Source organism: Cystoisospora suis (genome assembly GCF_002600585.1).
Source record: "Cystoisospora suis strain Wien I chromosome Unknown contig_1741, whole genome shotgun sequence".
NCBI classification, from domain to species: Eukaryota; Apicomplexa; class Conoidasida; order Eucoccidiorida; family Sarcocystidae; genus Cystoisospora; species Cystoisospora suis.
The window spans coordinates 1-17,492 of record NW_027154541.1 but is presented as its reverse complement, the minus strand read 5'-3'; the positions used below and the strand labels follow the sequence as shown (position 1 = coordinate 17,492).

Below are 17,492 nucleotides of genomic sequence, written 5' to 3'. Positions count from 1 at the left end.
AGATAGATAAAGATAGATTACAGATAGATAGATAGATTAAAGATAGATTAAGGATAGATAGACAGATAGATCGATAGATAGATACATAGGCACCGTCGTTTTCTCTGAGGAGCTGACCTCTGATCTGTCGTTTGAATTATCTTCATCTTTTTCTTCTTCTTGAATCGAAGTGCGTCTATAGGGAAGAGCGAATCTTTTCAAGAGGCTGAGAAGAAGACTGTCCCAAGGTTTCTTCTGGTTCGTCTTGTGATAGAAAGAGAAGAATGACGAGAACAGAGAATCTGATGGAGCTCCAGACGAAATGTCTCTTTCATCTTCTAAACGTGAAACAAGAGAAGAGACACCTTCTCCTTTCTCTTTCACATCATCCCTGTCGAAGAAGGAGATTTCGTCTTCGTTTTGGTCTCTTTCTCGTTCTGGAAAAGTTCTTTTTTCCTCTTCTCTTCTCGAGTCTTTCATGTAAAGATCGAGAGACGTCATCGTCCAAGAAGAAGAAAAAGAAGATGAAGAGAAGCAGTCGCCTTCCCTTTCAGATCTAGAGTGCATTTCTCTAAAGAAAGCATGAAGAAGCTTTAGTCTCCGAGCTGACGTAGAGATAGGAAGAGTAAGAAAGAACGATGAAGGTGCAGCACTCCATCTGGTACAAGAGAGAGCAAGAGACGAACAAGAAGACGACGACGGAGAAGAAGAATGGCGATGAGAGACTGAGAAAGATGAGAGATGAGACGAAGAAGAAGCAGTCCCAGAGCGGGTGAACGCCGTGAGGAGACCTGAGTATAATGGAAGCTGTAGAGAGAACACATAAAAAAGAACGATAGAGGTGATACAAATTCACTTATCACTCTTAACAGATCAACACTCTAAACAACTCTGTAGAGAAGTAGACATACATACGCACATAGATAGATAGAGAGAATGCCGTCAGAGTCGCCTGTCGATAGAGACAGAAACAGGTCATACGGAATGAAGAGAAGGAGGGTAGGAAGAGGAGAGTCATGGGATCTATCTTCACGTCCAAGAGGAAAGAGAGATATGTTGAAGATTCGATAGACTCCTCATCTTTCTCTCTCTCTCTTCTCATGAAAAAAGACGTGCCGGCAGGTGTATATAGATGTAGGTTTAGATACACCGCAGACAGTCTACGCAGTCGGAGGTTCAATCCCATCGATAAGAAGAGATAAATGCAAAGAAATGTCTCATACTAGTCCCATATGTATAGGCATATTTATATATATATAGAGAGAGAGATGTATATATACATATTCCATATAGGAAGAGAGAGATCGAGAAGGCGTGGGGTGATGAGTGTATCGTCGTTATGTTGGAAATGCCATAACCTTTGAAAGAGAAGTCTTCGGCCCGTGGAGAGACAAGGCGATACATTCTACGCCTTCTCAGTCTCTCTATTCATATATGTAATATGTATCTCTCTCTCTCTCATATATATATATATATGGACAAGGAAGAAGAGAGAGATCTGTGACAACATCCCCCTCGTCTTTCATTCTCTTCTCTTTCTCTCTCTCTCTCTCTTTCTCTCAGTGCGTCTCTTTCTCATTCATTTAAGTCATGTTAGGACAGAAGAGGAGAGTCGGTCTACAGACTTTTCCATATTCTCGTCAGAAACTCACTATTCGATCTATCTGACGTCGCAAGGAGAGCAGAATCGACTTCAAGAAGACCAACTTTTCCTCTTCTTCTTCTTCGATATCTTGTTCTTCTTTCGCTTCATCTTCATCATCTCTCTTAGACTGCTGTCTTGGATCTGCGCCTGTCTCTCCTGCTGGATGCCTCGGAGCAGGAGAAGAAGAGGTGTCTAAATCTCTCCTATGACGAGCAGAGGTATTATTGCAAAGGGGACTGGCAGAAGGTAACGAGGGGGAGAAGCTTGGAATAGACCCGGAGAGAGAAGAAGAAGAGGAAGAAGAAGGTTTCCATACAATCTTGTTATTTGAATGGAATGGACATGAGCATAGAAAGTAATTTTCTTCTTCTTCTTTTCTCCTTCTTTCAACTTCATGTGGACAGAATCGATCGTGAGGAAAAAAGATGCGACTGTGACATCTCTCTCTTTCTTTGTCTCCTCTCTTTCCTTCTTCTCTTTCATCGTTCTTTGCAGCCGTCTCTCTCCTTCTTCTTCTCTCTTTTCTCGAGACTTCTATATGACGAAGAAAGTAATGAACCCCTGCGAGGAGATAGCATAGAACTGTATACTGCATATACATAGTACGTAGAGAGACATCGTTACAGATATTTGAGATAAGCCCACAGGTGGAAGGATTCCTTCTATCCCTCCAAGGAGGAATAAGAGAGAACGCCTGAGTCTGTTCTGCAAGATACACTGGACCTCTCTTTTCTTCCTTCTCTTCTTCTTTCTTCTTTATCCTATGATGGTCTTCTGATTTGCTCGGAAAGATACCACCTTCTTCCTTCAAAGAAGAAGAAGAAGATCGAGTAGACAGATGCCACTTGGAGAGATGGCGATGATACTGAGAAAGAGCATTCCTTCTTAAAGTAGAGATAGGGTGGATGACAGATCTTAGGAGGTCAATCAAGTCTCCCTCTGACGAAGACCCGGCACTTGCAAAAGGAAGAAGAAAAGCTACGAAACTTGTAAGTAGATTCTTCGCATCTTCATCCTTTTCTTCGTCTGTCTCTCCCTCTTGATCGGCTTCTACGAGCTCTACCATATCATGAGAGGGCTCAGAGGTAGAAGAAGAAGAGGAGGAGGAGTTGTTTACGGCGTCTGTGTTCTTCTTCTTCTGAGAAGCTGCTTGTTGAAGGAAGGACTTTTCTCCTTCCCAGGTCACTATGTTTGAGGAGGAGAGAGGAGACAGCAGAGAAAGAAGAAGAAATTGCAGCTCTTCATGATCTTCATCCGCCTTCTTGTCACCGCTGTAATGGGGGAGAACACGAGAAGAAAGAAAGAAAGAAAGAAAGAACCCCATGAAGGGTCGGGAAGAACTTTGCAGAAGCGTGATACATACTACTTAGATGCTATAGAGATATACAGATGACACAGCAGAGAAAGACATTACATACATATCTATATAGATAGATATCTATACGTATACGTGTATGAATGTAATAGATAGAGGAATAAAAGAGAACAAACTAAGGGTATATGTGGCTACTCTCGTCTCTCAACGTGTGCAGAAAGACAGTAGAAGCCCGTGGAGTGGAGAAGATTCTGTATAGGAAATCTGCTATGCCATGTTTGACAGCAGCCACCTGCCTCTCCTCACTACACATACAATGTATACAGCATGCGATAAGAAGAAGAAGAGCGGAGTAAGAAGAACTTTTCTCTACTTCAGTTCATAGAATCTCTCCTCCTATCTCTGCACATGGAGTGTATGAGACGAACCAACGGACAATGAAGAGACTACAAGAATGCCTCGAGGAAGAAGAAGAAGAAGTAGATAGACCTCGCCTCTCTGGAGTGTTTCTATCTCTCTACCTATTTGTATACCTCACTATCATACAAGCTCATAGAAGAGAAAGAAGAGAAGAAAGAAAAAGAGAAAGAAGAATAAGAGTTTCACTTACTTTTCTTGTTCTCCTTCTGTGGCTTGTTCCCGATGAGATGTATAGTAGTCCATTACATAAGCTTCTATCTCCTCCGCTCTCTTAGGAACATGGAAACAAGAGAAAGATTGACAAAAGAATAGCCCCTCCTTTCTCTCTATCGTCTTTCTCACGGCACCTGCAAGATCTTCTCCTTTCTTTCTTTCTCTCCTCTTCTCTCGTAATGACAAGAACACCCTATCTCCGAATATAAGCCGAATGAGTTCAGGGTCCCCCAAGGAGAGAGAGCCATCTTCATCTCTCTTTATGTCTGTCAAGTCTTGAGACACGTCTGATCGGTGAGAAGGTCTTCTACCGACACCCCCACGATATTCAGGGAGAGATCTTCCTCCTCTCCTGCTAATCTTCTTCGACAAAGGAGAAGAAGAGACGGTTTGGGTCTCTCTACGAGATCGATGTATATGTTCGAGAAGAATACAGCCAGCAAGAGTGAGTCTCCATAGAGGAGAAGAAGAACAGCGTGCTAAAGATTGAATATGTCTTTGTAAGATACCCCTTACAAGATGCCTGACTTTCTCTTCTAAGCTTGGTACTTCTACTTCTTCTTCTCTTCTTCCTTCTTCATGCTCCCTCCTTACTTGACGGAGTCCTTCTATCTTATAGTCTTTCCACGCTGGATTGTTGAGAAACGAGAGTCTTTTCAAGAAATGCGAAGACGAAGAAGAAGAAAGGATAGAGGATGAAAGAAGAAGAGAAGATGTATCTCTTCTGCTTCTTCCTGGATGTCTAGGAAGGAGATAATGCCCGGTTTGACGAGTAGAAAGAAGTCCTTCGGGTGTATCTACAGGAGAATAGAGTGAAGAAGACGAGCAGAGAGAAGAGAATCTTCTTCTTCTTCTTTGCCGTCTCTTCTCTAGCTGAGAGATTCTTGTTCTCTCCTCACACCAATCTTGTAACCATTGGCTAAGAAATCTCAAACCTTTTGAAGAAGACCTTCTCGTCTCTGGGGGAGATGAAAGAGAAGAAGATGAGCTCGACAGATGACACGTAGGAGAAAACGAAGAAGAACAAGAGGGAAGATTTCTTCTATGTTTTACATCTTCTGGGTCTTGTACTTCCATGTGAAGTACATGACTGAGAGAATCGAAGAGATGCTTTACAACATCGAAGGTTTCTTCTTCTTTCCCCTCTTCTTCTCCGTCATCTTCTTCTTCATCTTCTCCTGAGAGAAGCACTGCAGGAAGACTTGAGAGATTTTGCTTCGAGAGAGATTCTTCATAAAGAGAAGAAGTTAAAGAGCTCAGGTAACACCCCGCAACTTCAGCTACAGACAGAGGAGGACGCGCTAAGGACAGCGAGCAAGTCACTGGACCTACAGGGAAGAACGTAGAAGAAGATGAAAAAGAAGAAGAAGAATGAGAAGAAGAAGAATGAGAAGAAAAGGTTGGAGTCGTTGTTTTCACGAAGAAAGGGAAGACGGTGGAAGATGAGAAGATCAGTGGTATGGAGATAACTTGATCTAGATCTTCTTCGTTGAAATATTTGAAACTGCTTTTAAGAGTAAGAGAATAAGAAGAAAGAGAAGGAGGAGATAGGAAAGATTCCAAGAAGGACCGTCCCGTTGTCTTCCCGGCAGATCTCCTTATTCCTTTCTCTCTTTCTCTCTTATCTTCTCTATTCTCTCTGCATATCAGCCCGTCCTGCTGTCTCTCCTCTTCATCGATATGTCTTGTGCTTCTCTGTCTATGTAGACCTAGCGCCCTAGCCCACACACGGGAAGAACCTAGGAAGAAGAAACAGAGAGAAGAAGAGGAACAAGAGAAAGAAGAAGAGATGGCTTGACTGTGCTGCAATGGAGTATCTGTAAGAGAAGAGGTTGCTCTTTGCTTTGGAGAGTTTCTAGCAAGAAGGAATGAAGAAGAAGAAGAAGACGACATGTTCTGGAAAGAAGAGGAGCTGAGAATCGATTGAAGTCGATAGCATACAAGGAGACAACATGCTATTGTAGCTAGAAGAGGATCAGACATATCATAGGAATAAAAGGAAGAAGAAGAGGAAGGATCAGCAGACATTCTTTGTCGTGTGTTGAGATGAGATTTATGAGACAGACTTGAAAGCCCCTCTGTCGCCAACGAGAGTGAGGGGTGTAGAGGAAGAAGAAGAGAAGAAGAAGAAGAAGAAAACTTCTGACGAGAAGACTGAGAGAAAGAGGAAGACTCGAGACCCTTCTCCGGAGAGTAAGGACAATGAAAGAGATGTCCTTCTTCTTTCTCGAGTCTCTCAGAGTTTGTATTGAGAAGAGAAGTACAAGAAGAAGCTTGACGGAGCGTATGATGAATGACCTCCCAGAGAAAGTCATGATATGTTCTATACACATAAAAGCTTCTTCTCTCTTCAACAGGATTCTCTCTCTTCCTCTCTAGCCAACACTCCTCTTGTAAGACATACGCAGAAGGATAGGCCCGCGACAGAAATGCTTTCTCTTGATCTGATTCATACGACTTCCCGTCTCTCTTCTGCTTCATCGTTGCTTCTTCTTCTTCTTGAAAGGGCTGTGGGCTATGACTTCCTTCGAAAAATTCTGTAGAGTTCAAAAGAAGAAGAAAGAGAGAAGAAAACGTCTTCTTCTTCTCCTTGCTCTCGTGCTCCGGGAAGGTAGCATTCTGCTCTCTTTTCTCTTCAAGACCAAAGATCTTCTCCGTGAAGGAAAAGCCATGCCTAGGAGGAAGAAGAGGAGCAGAGGAAGTCTTCTTAGAGAAATCGCCCTCTTGAAGAATCGATACAGGGGGAGGGGAAGGCGGACGAAGATGAGCCTCACCCTCAGCATCGAGATAGCTAGCTAGCCAAGAGACAACTGAGCGAGCTTGAGACCATCGAGTCTGCGAAGAAGAGAAAGAGGAAGAAGAAAGGAGAGATCTAGCGGTGGTCAGAAGGGTAGACAGAGAATGAATGAGATGACGAAGCAGCGAAAGACAGATATGAAGATTAAGTAAATCATTAGGCTTGTTTCTCTCGTAGACATGTCTGTAAGGAGAGATGTGTAAAGGCATCTGTATGCGAACAGCAGAGAGATCTGAAGAAGAAGAAAGATGAGAAATCTCATTCTTGGTGTTCTCGCTCTTCTCGATGAAAGGCCTGTTCTCTTCGTCATGAGTAGTGAGGGTGGTCGTTGTCGAAAAAGGAGATGTGGAGGGAGATAAAAAAGGAGAAGAAGAAGAAGATGAAGAAGAAGAGGGAAGAGGAAAACAATAGATAGTGAGGTTTTCTTTGCTTTCATCTGTTGGAGGAGAATGAAGAGCATCATCGAGGAAAAAGAGAGAAGAAGAAGAAGAAGGTGAGAAGGTTGAAGATGTAGACACGACTAGCCACAGATGGGTATCAGTGAGTAGCCACCGACTAGCCAATTCTTCATATGTCTGCTGTTTCATACTCTCCGATAAAGAACGGGCGGAGAACCTTCTTCTTCTATCATTCGTCTTACACAACTCCTCTCTCTCTTGAGGGTAACGACACCGATCAGAAGCCCCCTCTTTCTCTTCAGCATTCTCGCCGTCTTCTCTCCTGTCTCCTTCTTCTCCTTCTTTCTCTCTCACTGGCTTGTAGACATGAGGCCGACCACGTCGTCTTGTCTCCGTCCAAGGTGAAAGGTCTTCTCCGACTACGCCACTTGATGCAGAAGGAGTAAAAGAAAGAGAAGAAGAAGGATGAAGAAGAGAAAGATGATTCGATGAGGACTGACTATGAATACAACTACTACAATCTAGACAGCCTAGACACGTGATGTCTCCATGGAGATATTTCATAAAGCGACCCCTTCGTCTGTCCTGATGGAGACCATCGCGACTTTCATGTGGTAAATCTTCTTCATCTTCTTCATTCTCCTCCTCTCTTTCTTCCTCTTCTTCTTTCTCCATTCCGTCATTTTCTCTCATATCAAGAAGCTCTCTCCTCTGTAAGAAGAATCGTCGATAGGAGGCTTTTCCCGGCCACCCCTTCAACGAGAGAGAAGAGCGTAAAGTCGATGTCTTTTTTCTTCTGTCTTCCTCCTCATCTCCTACGGCCTTTAGTGATCTTCTCTCGTCGTCTTCCTCTTCTTTCTCCTTGTGAGAGATCTCTCCAAAATCTTCACAGATAACCTTACCCCGCAGCAGATAGAATCTTCCTCGATTGTCTCTGATCCCTATCCATAGAGGAGAAGCTATGGATAACGTCTCTCTCACGGGCTGATCTTCCCCGGTCCCATCACTCTTCATTCTTCTCTCAGAGATGGAAAGAGAGACAGTCTCTTCTTCACAGGCAGATGAGACATACAGTCCACAACAAGAGACAACTTTCGATAGCGGAATAGACGAAGAAGACGAAGAAGAGAGGACATCTTGCTTCAAAAAGGAAGAGGATGGAGAGTTGTAAAAAGAACAAGAAGTTGCCGTCTTCGTCGAAAGATGATTAGGGTTTCTGGGAGGAAGAGATAATGAGGAATGAGCTGAGAGATAAGGAGGTGGACTGATATCTTTAGAAGATGTCCCAAGGGCTTGAGACGAAAAAGAAGAAGAAGAAAAGAAAGAAGAAGAAGAAAGAGATGAGCAAACAGAGAGTGAGGATGATGAGAAAGAAAGAAAGGAAGAAGAAGATGTAAGGAGGTCCGATGAAAGAGAAAGATCACTTGTATTGTGAACGTCGAGTTGGGCTAAGTTGAGAAGATAATCTGAAAGGAGAGAAAAAGAACAAGAGACGAAAGATGAAGAAGAAGGAGTAGTGCGAGAATTCAAGCTTCTTCTTCTCCTAGTACCACCCCTAGTATCCTTCTCTAAGATCTCTACATACCATATACAGACTTCTGGACCACTCTCTGAAAAGTGATCTCTTCTTCGCTCCTTCCCCCATGGAGGATACAAACTACTTGTTGTCTCAGAAGAAGAAGACGATTCATCTACCGTCTCGTTCTTCTTCGTCTTCTTTTCTGCAGGAGGAATGAGAAAGCATGAATGAAAAGAAGAAGAAGATGAAGATGAGGTTTGTCGCCCTATTACAGATTTCTCGAGGTGTGTAGATGAACCTTCTCCCTCGTGACTTTCTTCTCCTTCTCGATTCTTACAGAGTGAAGAAGAGAAAGAAGAAGAAGAAGGAGAAGACGTTCCACAGGTGATGAGAAGAAGAGAAGTACTTCTATTGTCTTCTCTGTATCTTCTAGGGACAGATACATGGCATGGGTGTCGTATGCTACCTTCTTCTTCATCCCCGCCTTTCAGAACAAAGACACTTTCTTCGTCTTCTTCTCCTCCTTTTACTTCTCTCCCCTTTCCTTCTCCTTCTTGTTTCATGAGTTTCTGTTGAAGTCTTTTGATGCATTTCTGAAAGGCCGAAGAGAGAGGAAGCTTTGCTATATAAGAGACATCTCTCCATCTTCTTCTGTACTCTTTCTCTTCTTCTTCCTCCTCCTCGTGAAGACGTCCCTCTCTCTCTATCTCAGTCTTCTTCTCTTCCTCCCCTGCTTCATCCTTTCCTCGATCCTCTCTGGATCTTGTTGATAAGAGAGAAGAAGAAGTTTGAGAAAGCTGCTTTACATCGCCCTTACCATTGTCATCTAAAGATCCACGTGAAACTTTTCTCTTGAGACGAGAGAAAGGAGAACAAGAAAGAGGGGCATAGGAGATCTTCATTGTCCTTCGTTTCACATAGCATTCTCTTGAGGTGTATGTACACCCCGTACATACACATCTCTTCTGATCTTTTCTGTCGTCCTGTTGACCAACCTCCTTATCAACCTGGCTCCATTCATCATATGTATGCCAAGAAGAAGAAGAAGAAAGAAAGGACTTTCCATTCTCCCAGTTCTCAGGAAAAACGACGCGACGTCTTTTAAAGAAAGGAAAGAAGAAGAATGAACTTCTCTCTTCACTCTTTTTTCCGCTCCCTGAAAGATCAACATGCGCTTCGGGGTGGACCACATCAGGCCCTCGTCGTCGCTTTCTTCCTGTGGAATACCCTTCTCGAGATCCTGATGTGGTATCTTTCTCCTCTTCTTCTTCTCCCTTCATCTTCTTGTTCATATCTCTACAAAGAACTTTTCTCATCCGCTCTTCTTCCTCACTAACTTTCATATGAAGAAAGGACTCCTTCTCTACCTCTTCTCTTCTTTTTCCTTCATTCTTCATGAGGGGATAAGACCCAGGACAAAGAGAAGAAGAAGAGCAGGTGTCTCGCCTCCCTCGTGGATCACCATCATGCTTCATCTTCTTTTTCTTCTCGTTCTCTTTCTTATCACCTTGTATCTCTTCGTCTTCATCGTCTCTGAGAGAAGTATGAAGTTGAAGAAGAAGAGATTTACTCTCCCAAGAAGACTCTTGCAGACAAGGGAGGGGCGAGCCTACGCCTTCGCTCAAGATAGCAAGATTCTGATCTATCAAGACAAGCTGTGAAGTCGTCGATAGACCTCGAGAGAAAGGTCTGACAGGCGTCGCTGTCTCTTCTTTCCCTTGGCCTTCTTGACGAAGAAGAAGAGAAGGAGGAGGAGGAGTTGTCCCTTCTGTAAGTTCAACGCCGTCATTTTCCAAGAGATTCTCATTTCCAGTCTCTTCTTCTTCTTCTTTTCTTTCTTTCGATACGAAAAAGACGTGAGGTGACGGCGGCTCAGACCTCCTAAACGTCTCTGGAGAGAAGAGAGAAGACGAAAAGAAACTCTTCAGTTGGAGAGAAAAAGGATGAAGAAGTAAAGAAGAAGAAACAACTTGTCTCTTCTCTCCTAGTCTTCGTGAAGAGGATTCTTCTTCTTCTTCTCGATCACCGTAACTACCGCCGCCTCCTTCTTCTTCTTCTTCCATTCTGTGAAAGCATGTATCATCTGTTAGATCTCTTTTTCTCTCTCCTTCTTCTTCTTCTTGTCCATCTTCTTCATCTTGCCCTTCGCGAGCGTCGAAGAAGAGAGGGGGAGCGTGCATATCTCGAGACTTCCTTATGCAAATGTCTCTCGCTTGAGTTCTCTCTGTACGACCACTATTAGCACGTAATACAAACTCTACTCTATGGATATATTCATCCGCAGTTACGAAGCATACTGCTATGGATGCTCTTATTCTTCTCTTTCTTTCTCTTCTCTCTTCTTCATTCTTTCGCCACTTCTTTCCTCCTTGAATCCCCTCCTGACTATACATCCAACCTCTCCTTCTTGTAGCGAGAAGAGGAGAAGAAGAAGGAGAGAACAAGAGCGGTCCCCTTCTTCTTCTCTCTCCTAGTGGGTGCTGTCCTTGTATTCGCCATGGGCTTCTCCTTCTTCTTCTCTTCTTACAGAACGACGAAGAGAGAGAAGTCAAGAAACCTCTCCAGGTCGTGTTGGATTGACGTGCTTCTTCATCTCTTCTATATGCCCTTGTCTTTCTTCTTTGAGGTGAGAAAGAAGAAGAAGAAGGAGAAGATGATACCCACGGAGTCTTTCTTGTAGAGGGGGAGTCAGAAGATGATGAGCAAAGGTCTTCTCGCTCTTCATCTTCTTCTGATAGAGAAAAGGAGTCGCATGTTGGACAGCGAGAGGAAGAAGAAGAAGATCGGTTTCTCTCGTGTGAATGAGAGGTCGATTTCCTTGAAGGGATTTCAACATGTATATCAAAGAGACGGGAAGATAAGACTGACGCAGGAAGAGGAAGACGAAGAAGAAGAGACAGAGACAGCGAATCAGATGAAGAAGAAGAAAAGGAAGAAGAAGAAGAAGGAGAGGTGTTGTAAATCTCGAGATATGAGGCTCTTATAAAGCTGTAGAGACGGGATAAGAGAGCATGAAGAAGAAGCAAAGAACCATGCGAAGAGGAGCAGGGGGGATGAAGGACCACGTATTAGTATACAACGTAATAGAAGAAGAATTCTAGACCTATGGAACTAACCACAGCATATATACAAAGATTCATAAAGATATATAGATACATTAAGGAGAGATAGATAGATTAAAGATACATAGATAGACAGATCAAAGGTAGATAGATTAAAGATAGATATATAGATATATAGATACATCAAGGATAGATAGATAGATTAAAGATACATAGATAGATAGATCAAAGGTAGATAGATTAAAGATAGATATATAGATATATAGATACATTAAGGATAGATAGATAGATTAAAGACACATAGATAGATAGATTAAAGATATATAGATATATTAAGGATAGATAGATAGATTAAAGACACATAGATAGATAGATCGAAGGTAGATAGATTAAAGATAGATAGATAGACTGACAATGGCTAGGCAGTTAGACTGGAAATAGATAGACAGACAAATGCCGCACGAAGGAGCATATGTATATACACAGAGAGACATCCATGTGTATGTATATACATATAAACGTAGGGCTAGGGAGGTTCTCTACCAGGTGAGTAGACAGACGTATTTGAGTATTGTCTCATCTACATGTGAAGAGAGTTTATATGGACGCACAGGCGAAGAGTGAGAGATACTTTCCATAGCGAAAGACTAAGAAGCTTATAGGGTATGAAGAAAGAGAGACGAGACACCTAGCAGAAAGCTCTTATTCGATTTGCAGAGACAAGAGAAGAGAACGAGGGTTGACGTGATACATGCAATGATATGAAGTAGGTGTAGAATATGTAGAATCCGTTTGGAGAAAAAGAGGAAGAAGAAGAAATGGTTCGAGAAGATATACTCATGCAGAACGACTTCTCTTCATATGGCTTACCACGTCAGGTGTATACCCAGCTCAAGGAGATCAATTCCTCGTACTAGCCAGACCCCCCCCCCTTCCACACAGCATCCTCCCTTCAGTGTATTTCTCTCTTTCATAAGACAGGAGAGAAAATCTTTCTTATCTCCTTGGTCACCGAGACTTTGAGAGAGTTCTTCGGGGTGAGAAGTGTCTCGACGAGAAGAAAGAGAATGCTTTTCTTCCCAAGCTTTTCTTGCCCTAAGACTTGCACTACCTCTTTGAGACAGATCTCTTTGGTCCGTCAGCGGAAAGGCTTTTTCTGCGGTTTCATCATGACCTTCTGTCTTTCTTCGAGTTGAGAAAGGGCGATCTACATGGGGTGTATTAGAGAAAGTGGGAGACGACGGAGGAAGAAAGAGGAGATTTCTAGAAGGCAAAGCAGAAGAAGAATCCTCTCTTGAATGGTGTGAAGAAGCAGGAAAAGACGGAGAAGGAAAAGAGCCAAGAAGAGATGACAGGCCTCCTATAGGGGTAGGAAGGCATCGACAAATAGGAGGGGGGTGAGAAGAACAAGGAGGAGGAGAAGAAGAAGGAGACGTATGCTCGGCTGTTGTCTCCATGGTTTTCTTTCTTTCTTTGCTTCTGTGGGAAGTTTGCAAAAGAAAGAAAGAAACAAAGAAGTCAGGAGATAGATTAGAAAGAGAGAAAGAGGAACCCCCCTATAACAAAAAGAAAAGAGCTTTCCTCCATGGAAGAAGAAGTGGAGAAGAAAGAAACGAAGACGAAAAAGGAGAGGAGAAGAAGGGAGAGGAATAAGAGACTACGAAAGGCTTTATCTCATCCATAGGTGAGCTTTCACACACCGAGCGGGAAGAAGAATCTAGATATTCTCCAAACACACTTCCTCAGCATTCGCTTTCTCTTCTGTGAAGAGAATTCCTCTCTTCTTCACAAAGAAAAGAAAAGGTGAAGATCCAGATGGAACGAGAGAAGAGGATGAAGCGAATCATGTTGGGGGTTGGACAGAGAAGCGATGCGGGAGAGAGGGAGAAAGAAAGAAGGAAAGAGGTGAAGAGGATGACAATACTGATGTGAAATTTTCAAGCAACTTTCCTAATGTACATCTTGTCCAAGAGTTTCTTCGACAAGAAAAAAGAAAGAAGGAGATCCACAGCATCTTCATCTTCTTCCTTTCTTTTCCTCTTGCTTCTCCTGCTTCTTCTTACACGACATGCATGCAATGAAAACATCTCCCTCAGTCGATTGAAGAGAAGAAAGGCTGCCCTCCTTAATATCTTTGACGTTCGAATCTCCTCCATCACTCCTTTCCCACGCATGCGCTCGCTTCTCCCAACTCATACCGTCGATGTGACTCGGAAGAAAATCTTCGACCGTCAAGAAGACGAGGCAGGAAAAGAGGGATAGACGACACTTCTTCCCCTTCTTTCTCCAGAACGATACGGAGAGAGATTGCGCTTACTACGTATGGAGAACTGACCGAGTAGTAGAAGGGAGAGAAGCTCTTTGAGTCTCTAGGTCATAATGGAGAGAAAGCTGAGAGTAGCGGGGAGAAGACAAAGCAAGGTCATTTCGGGGATTAGTCTCTCTCTTTTCTTGGATCGTTTTGAACGGAAGTCAAGATGCCGAAGCATCCACCAGATGTAGAAGAAGAGAGAAGAATGTTTTTCCTAATAGGAGAGAAGCTTCAACAAGAAAGAAGACTTAGTTGGCTTGAAGGGAGCGGAATTTTGAAAGGCCGAATCAACAGTACCGTAAGATGAACTTCTGCTATGTGATGGTAAAAGTAGATTCTTTTCGGTTCTATAACGAGCCTTACGTTGATCTGCTAAACATCTTCTCTTGCTAGAGGGTCTAGGGACAATCCACCTGTAAACAACTTGCCGACTTGCGCGGGAAATTGAGCTCTTCCATGCTCTTGTCGTTTTGATGTGAGAAAGTCAAGCAGCCATTCTTAAAATTTCAGTTATGTTAAGAAGAAAGGTATTTCTGTAGATGTTGTTTTGGTATTCTCCCTCGTCAGAGAGAATGGATGATATTTGTCGGAGTTACGTCATCGTAGCAATACCTTCAAGAAACGCATATGCCCACAAGTATAACGCGCGCCTCCATGTCTAACTAGACATGCTAATCTTCGCTATTTCTCTACCCTCGGAGAACTAGCTGCGAAGCTCGTGATCGGTGGGGTAGAGAAATCGACATGGGTGTCTTTGCAGCGGGAGGATCATCGCCACGCTCGGAACACGGGTGTCCACCTTATTCCGTAAAAGGATGTCTCTTGGGGCGGTCGAAGCATTGACGCTGCACAGAAGTCTAAGATCTAATAGAGGATGGCTGCTTCTTCAGATAGAGTCTCACGATGTTAATCATGCGGCTATGAGGTGCAGAAAGCACCGCTCAAAGCTTCCCGCGGAAGATTGATACGTTGTATCGTAACGATGCGATTTCTCCCTACACAGAGGGAGAACTCGCAACGAAAGAAAGGAAAGCTCTCGGTGCAGGGCTGATGCGATGCTCTACTCTATCATCCATCACGTGAATGCATACGTTGATAGAGAGATATCATTCTCTATTGAAGGATGTAAAACTCGTGATGGAGAATTCATGTGAACTCGAGAGAGAGAGAGAATTCACTAAGCCGGGCCTACACAAATCTAGTCGTGTCTTCGGTGTGAAGAGGCGAGGCGCCTTATGATGACACCCACCGATAGCATCCCTCAGTCAGATCGATGGATAGGGATTTTCGTCACTTCTGATAGACAGACGATGCTTTCAATTTACGGCTCCAAGGAGGATTATCTCTCGTGGGACGGTTACTCATCTTTGCGACTCCACCTGAAGATAATCTCGGTGGAGTTTTGTGGAGAGAAACAATCCATGCAGGAAGTTGTCATGGTCTGCGCAAGTACGTCTATACGAGTATATGGTAGATTGTATACACTTATCTTTCCTCTTTGTCGCATGTCAGTGATGATCACATCTCATAAACAGCGACTTCTTCTCCACTTCGATGGCCCTGCCCTTCAGTGACTACAGACTACTTGAGATAAAAAGGAAATTTCCTTTCGTCGGGGAGATAGTCACGCTGCTGAGAGAAGAAGTTTCTCCGGAGAGACAGCAGAGCTGTTTTACCAGAGATCACCGAAAGAATCCCAGAGATGTAGATGAATCCCCAGGTCAGAAAAGACTCAGACCCTGTTGTCCTGACAAGAGCCAATACAGCCGGAAGAGTCGAATGGCTTCGTTTCTTAAAACAGAATTTTGCCTTTTCTTTCGAATAGCAATAACGTAACGTTCTGACTTGTCTCGCTTCCGTGAGATTTCGAAGGAAATTCGATTGCCGCATAACGTGACTACACGATCATCAGACAGATGTCGCGATAGGAAGGGAGGGTCAAGACTTGAGCTCAAAAAGATAGAGTTCTTTTAGGTGGCTCTGCTGTATCGCTACGCCTCAAAAACCTCATCGCCTACTTTCCTCCTCAATAAGCAACCGGAGCAATACTGTGGAAATTCTCTCCAGGATTCCTAGTGATCGTACAACTACTCACGCCAGCGTCGACTGGCTACTGGAATGCTGATCGATTCCTCTAGCGGGCTGGAGAAGAAAGGCCCTTGCACGCACGGAAGAGACGTTAGGGTCGTGTCAGTAAGTCTAACAGGACTGATCAAGTTTCAACTTCTTGCCGTCTATCTCGCTCCCTAAGTAAGGACACCGACAGCTCGCAAGAAACTCCCATTTTCTCTCAACTGTCAACGATCGCACAGTGCATGCTAAACGCAGTCCCCCCATTCCTGGGTTCTCCGTTCCTGCGACTCCCACGAGTTGAGAATAGTCGTTTATCTTGTGGCCTTAAGAAATAAATCATCCATCAGCCTCGTCGGTTTCTTTCTCTTGGACGGTCTTTTCATTTTCGTTTTCTCCCCGTGATCGCCCATCCAAATACGTGACGGCTATTGCTATTCACAATACAAATGATACACAGTCTTCAAGCGAGAAAAACACTAGCCACCTGTGATCGGACCAAATCACCTTCAGTTTCGGTTCCCTCACGAAGTCGGCAACACCCCGAATACCCAAAGAAACTGAAGCAGTCTGTATCTATCATTAATCTATCCATCTATCTTTGATCTATCTATCCATCTATCTGCAATCTATCTTTAATCTATCTATCTATCTACCATCGCTTGGTCTGGCCTGACTGGTAACTTCAATCGTGAAGCTTCTTTCGTTATTAGAGTTCGCTTCCGAGTAAGAAGAGAAAGACGTTATATATATGAGGCTTCAAGCATAGGAGACAACCGAACGAATCGCATGTCTTGAGACAGTTCCTTCTCTTGGCAGCAGTCGAAACAGGAGAAGATTCACATACATCTTCCCCAACACCATCCACCTTTCTTCAATCTATCATAAAGACTGAAGGAGACCTTTGCATCTGAGAGCTTTTTCACACATTGGGCGAGTCTTTGGAGTAAAAAAGAAGAGAAGAAGCCACCATCTGTCAAAGAACAGAAAGATACACATAGAATCTCTCCTTTCCTTTCTCTTTAGGGAAAGACCTGTAGAAGAGAAGAAGGAACGCGCTGAAGAAACTTCCTTCTCTCTCTCAACGTTATCCATCTCTTTCATATCTGAGACAAACCCTCCTCCTGATATTATACTCGAAAACGCTAGGAGCCCTTCAACACGACACTTCCTATCTCTCCGTACAGCCCAAGCGTCTTTTCTCCTTCTCCTCCTTTTCCTTCATATTTCTACTTCAGAGAAGACTCTCTCTCTTCTCGAGAAAGAATAACGCACCCCGGAGAGAGAAAAGGGACAGCGAGGGTCTGGCAGGTAGCTGGTCGTCTATATCGATCTATCTATCTACCTCTCTCTCAACACAGATAGATACCTAGACCTCCATACACGCATCTTAAAGGAAAGGAAAGGGAGAAAGATCAGGAGCTCCCTTCACTCCAACCCGTTGTCAGTTAGGTGTGTTCTCATCTCATACCTATCATTCCTTCAGAAGACCATACATCATAACGATCTTTCTTTCTTTCTTTCTTTCTTTCTTTCATGGAATGTCCTCATGAACTCGTTCAGTCTCTTCTTCGAAATTGTCTTAAGAGAGAAGACCTGCTGCATTCTAGACGACAAATACGAACCGTGGAAAGAAAAGGAGAAAGCAGATCCAACACGAACAATACCAACATGAGCAGGAGGGACTTCGATCTTGAATCTTCACAACCAGAAGAGACACTCGACACACAAAGAGCGAGAAAGAGACCCCGCTAATGAAGCCA

The 17,492-nt window shown here is 43.5% G+C and overlaps 3 protein-coding genes across 3 annotated transcripts; 1 reads left to right on the top strand and 2 right to left on the bottom strand.

Moving 5' to 3' along the window:
- Positions 1–117: 117 nt before the first annotated feature.
- On the bottom strand, positions 118–12,904 carry CSUI_003855 (uncharacterized protein; the record flags this gene model as incomplete). The annotated part of the gene is made up of 4 exons (XM_068064050.1): positions 12,219–12,904; positions 3,550–11,274; positions 1,632–2,895; positions 118–786 (listed from the first exon to the last, which is right to left on the bottom strand). Coding segments are annotated over exons 1-4 (10,245 nt in total), but the record flags the coding sequence as incomplete, so codon positions are not given.
- Positions 12,905–13,493: 589 nt separating this feature from the next.
- CSUI_003854 (uncharacterized protein) lies at positions 13,494–14,154 on the top strand (the record flags this gene model as incomplete). The annotated part of the gene is made up of 1 exon (XM_068064049.1): positions 13,494–14,154. A coding segment is annotated over one exon (195 nt), but the record flags the coding sequence as incomplete, so codon positions are not given.
- A 1,794-nt stretch (positions 14,155–15,948) lies between these two features.
- On the bottom strand, positions 15,949–17,480 carry CSUI_003853 (uncharacterized protein). The gene has a single exon (XM_068064048.1). The coding sequence runs from the start codon at positions 16,831–16,833 to the stop codon at positions 16,612–16,614; it is 222 nt and encodes a 73-aa protein (XP_067923968.1). The 5' UTR covers positions 16,834–17,480; the 3' UTR covers positions 15,949–16,611.
- Between the last annotated feature and the right edge of the window lie 12 nt (positions 17,481–17,492).

Bases quoted from the DNA above. Each gene is read 5' to 3' on its own strand.
- CSUI_003853 (XM_068064048.1), bottom strand. From the start codon at position 16,833: ATGAAAGAGATGGATAACGTTGAGAGAGAGAAGGAAGTTTCTTCAGCG.